Below are 2,713 nucleotides of genomic sequence, written 5' to 3'. Positions count from 1 at the left end.
AGTTATTGTAACATGCATGATTGTGTAAATGTGTTGCGACTAGATTAATTCATAACTGACCTATCACACCTTAAAAATTAGTGAAACCACTTTCATTAGCTTATTTATATTATGATTTACGTAGAAAAAATAATAGTAGATATGAAAAAATTAATTACAGTGATGTTTCATATTCACTTTATGCTTGTGAACTTTGTAAAAATAATAGAGAATTTAATAAAACTCTAAATAAAGTGAAATCAATTTTAAAGATTCTCTTAAAATACGTTTTATACAAGAAAAATATGTGTTTGCATGTTACACTTTTCCTTAACGTGAGTTAATAATTGAGCCGCGCGCTTCAATTTTTTTCATTTTTTTCAAACTTTCTCCCTATAGAATATGATGCAAACGACATTATTTTTGAAAAACATTTTCACAGAAGTTCTTAGAATTATGTATAGTTTTTTTAAGATTTTTTTTGATTTTTTTTTAATTTTTTCGAATTTTTTGAATTCAAATTTCGGTTACCAAGCGGTTTTTGAAACCGGACCGGACCGGGAAGGTCGGTAACCGCGATTTTTGAGCGGTTACCGACGGTTTTTGGAACCCTGGTACTATCTCATCCAAATCATCTTATCTATCCAGAATAATCCTATCTTATTCAACATCTATCCAGAATAATCCTATCTTATTCAACAACGTATAAACAACCATCCCTAGTTTTTTTTTTTTAGTCGGCAATGGCTAAGCGGACAGGGACAATTGCAATGGCTCATCCGCCAACAAACTCATCCTCTTCACCCTTTGTGGAGATCACGGGTGAATGTCAGCCAATCAAGGAACAAATTCGTCTCATCCCAAGGAGGGGATCATTTCAACTGATGATACATTCATATAACCTGATCAATGAACCTTTTAATTTTTTTAACCAAGGTACCTGATCAATAGACTCATCATCTAGTAATGAGCATTCTAATGACTGAAACCACCTCAAATTGTGAACATTACCAAGTCAGTTACCCATACACTTGTCTGAGATGTATCTCATTACCAGCTTACTAGCAAGTAGCAAAGCTGTAACAGCAAAACACCACAAAATTCTTGAATGATCAACGTAAAGAAAATGTGCACCTATTAGCTCAAAAGAATGAACTGATGGCATTGCCATTATTCTCCTTGGCAACCTTGCTCCTAGACAACATCTTGAGAAAAATAGAACACTGCTACGCCTGAGCGAACCCACCAAGAACCAACAAACCACAGCTGCGGATGGCATCATGCGCTCATCTTCTTCCTTGGCGGCTTAGGTTGCTCCTCCGACCCATCGAAGCCCTCGAACGGGATCTCGCCGTTCTTGGATCGGAGGACATCAGGGAGCTCCTCCAGGTGCGGCTGCACATACACCTGAAGGAACCGTTCCTCGGTGCACACGAGCACCACGGCCAGCCGGTGCTGCCCCTGCCGCTTCCCTGCCCTCCTCAGCGCGGCGAGCACGGCGCACCTCCGGGAGTGGGCCTCAAGGCTCCGCGTGAGCAAGGCCGGGTAGGCCACGATGTCCTCCAGGCTCAGCCCCGCCTTGCGGATCAGGAACCCGACGATCTTCTCGATCTTCCTCTCCGAGACCGCCATCGAGCCCGGGTACCGCCGGATCATCTGGGTGACGCCGTCCTCGCCGAAGCCGAGGCGCCGGTACAGCGCGATCTTGCTCTCCAGCGTGGGTGTCTTCATCTTGGAGAGAATGGAGAAGACGTGGACGAACATGGGGCTTCCGGGCTCGACGCCAGCGTTCCTGACGGCCTCCACGATCTCGTTGATGCGGTCGGGGCCCTGAAGGATGACGCCGGGCTGGAGGGCGACGACCTTGGAGACCTCGCCAGGGGAGAGGCCGTGGACGTCGCGGAGCAGCGGGAGCGCGCGGAAGAGCGTGGACTTGGGCTGGCATCGGATGACGAAGGGCATCTGGCGGAGCGCGACGACGACGCGGGCGTCGGAGCCGAGGACCTCGCGGAGGGAGGCGAAGAGAGGTGCCAGGTGGTCCTGGACGCTGCGGTGGAGGACGATGGGGCTGAGCGAGATGAGCCGCGGCAGGAGCGGCGCCGCGAAGCCGACGGAGGCGAGGAAGTCGAGCTTGGGCTGGAGCGTGTTGGCCGGGTCGGAGACGAGCACGACGGGCAGCTTGCGGACGGTGGTGGAGATGTCGGCGTCGGAGAAGCCGTAGCGGCGGAGGAGCGCGAGGACGGCGTCCGCCTGCGCGGCGGCGGCCGGGGAGGCGAGGCGGACGGAGGGCGCGGCGCGGGCGGCGGCGGCGGGGGAGAGGCCGCAACTGGAGATCAGGTAGGGGATCGTCTGGTCGGCGGCTGTGGAAGTGGCGGTAGAGAAGGCGGCGGTTAGGATGCCGTGAGGGAGGCGGCGGCGGACGGCGGTCAGCATTGGGGAAACTAGTGGACGGAAGACCTCCTTGCTCGTAAGAGGGGGGGGGGGGGGGGCCTGGGGCGAGACCGTGCAGAGCGGTTTACTCAAAACTGTACGGATCTTTTTGACTTCACAGCTAGCTTCATTCCAATATAAACATTTGAATCAGTAAATGGATGGACGAGATTTAATATTACAGTAGTGATATAGTACCGTATAAGTAATAAATTTGTTACAGTTTTTCATAAACAATGTCGTTGCTACAGTATTCAAATGCAAATTGGTACTTATCCTCTCACATGTTGCTGCTCCGTCTAAT

At 50.1% G+C, this 2,713-nt stretch overlaps 1 protein-coding gene across 1 annotated transcript; it reads right to left on the bottom strand.

The window, feature by feature from the left end:
* Positions 1-1,127: 1,127 nt before the first annotated feature.
* Positions 1,128-2,447, bottom strand: LOC133928883 (uncharacterized). The gene has a single exon (XM_062375390.1). It carries the CDS (start codon positions 2,410-2,412, stop codon positions 1,258-1,260), a length of 1,155 nt encoding a protein of 384 aa, XP_062231374.1. The 5' UTR covers positions 2,413-2,447; the 3' UTR covers positions 1,128-1,257.
* Positions 2,448-2,713: the final 266 nt, after the last annotated feature.

The sequence above is a fragment of the Phragmites australis genome, chromosome 9, assembly GCF_958298935.1.
Source record: "Phragmites australis chromosome 9, lpPhrAust1.1, whole genome shotgun sequence".
NCBI classification, from domain to species: Eukaryota; Viridiplantae; Streptophyta; class Magnoliopsida; order Poales; family Poaceae; genus Phragmites; species Phragmites australis.
Note: the sequence above shows the minus strand (reverse complement) of the source record. Positions and strands in the feature narration are given on the sequence as shown.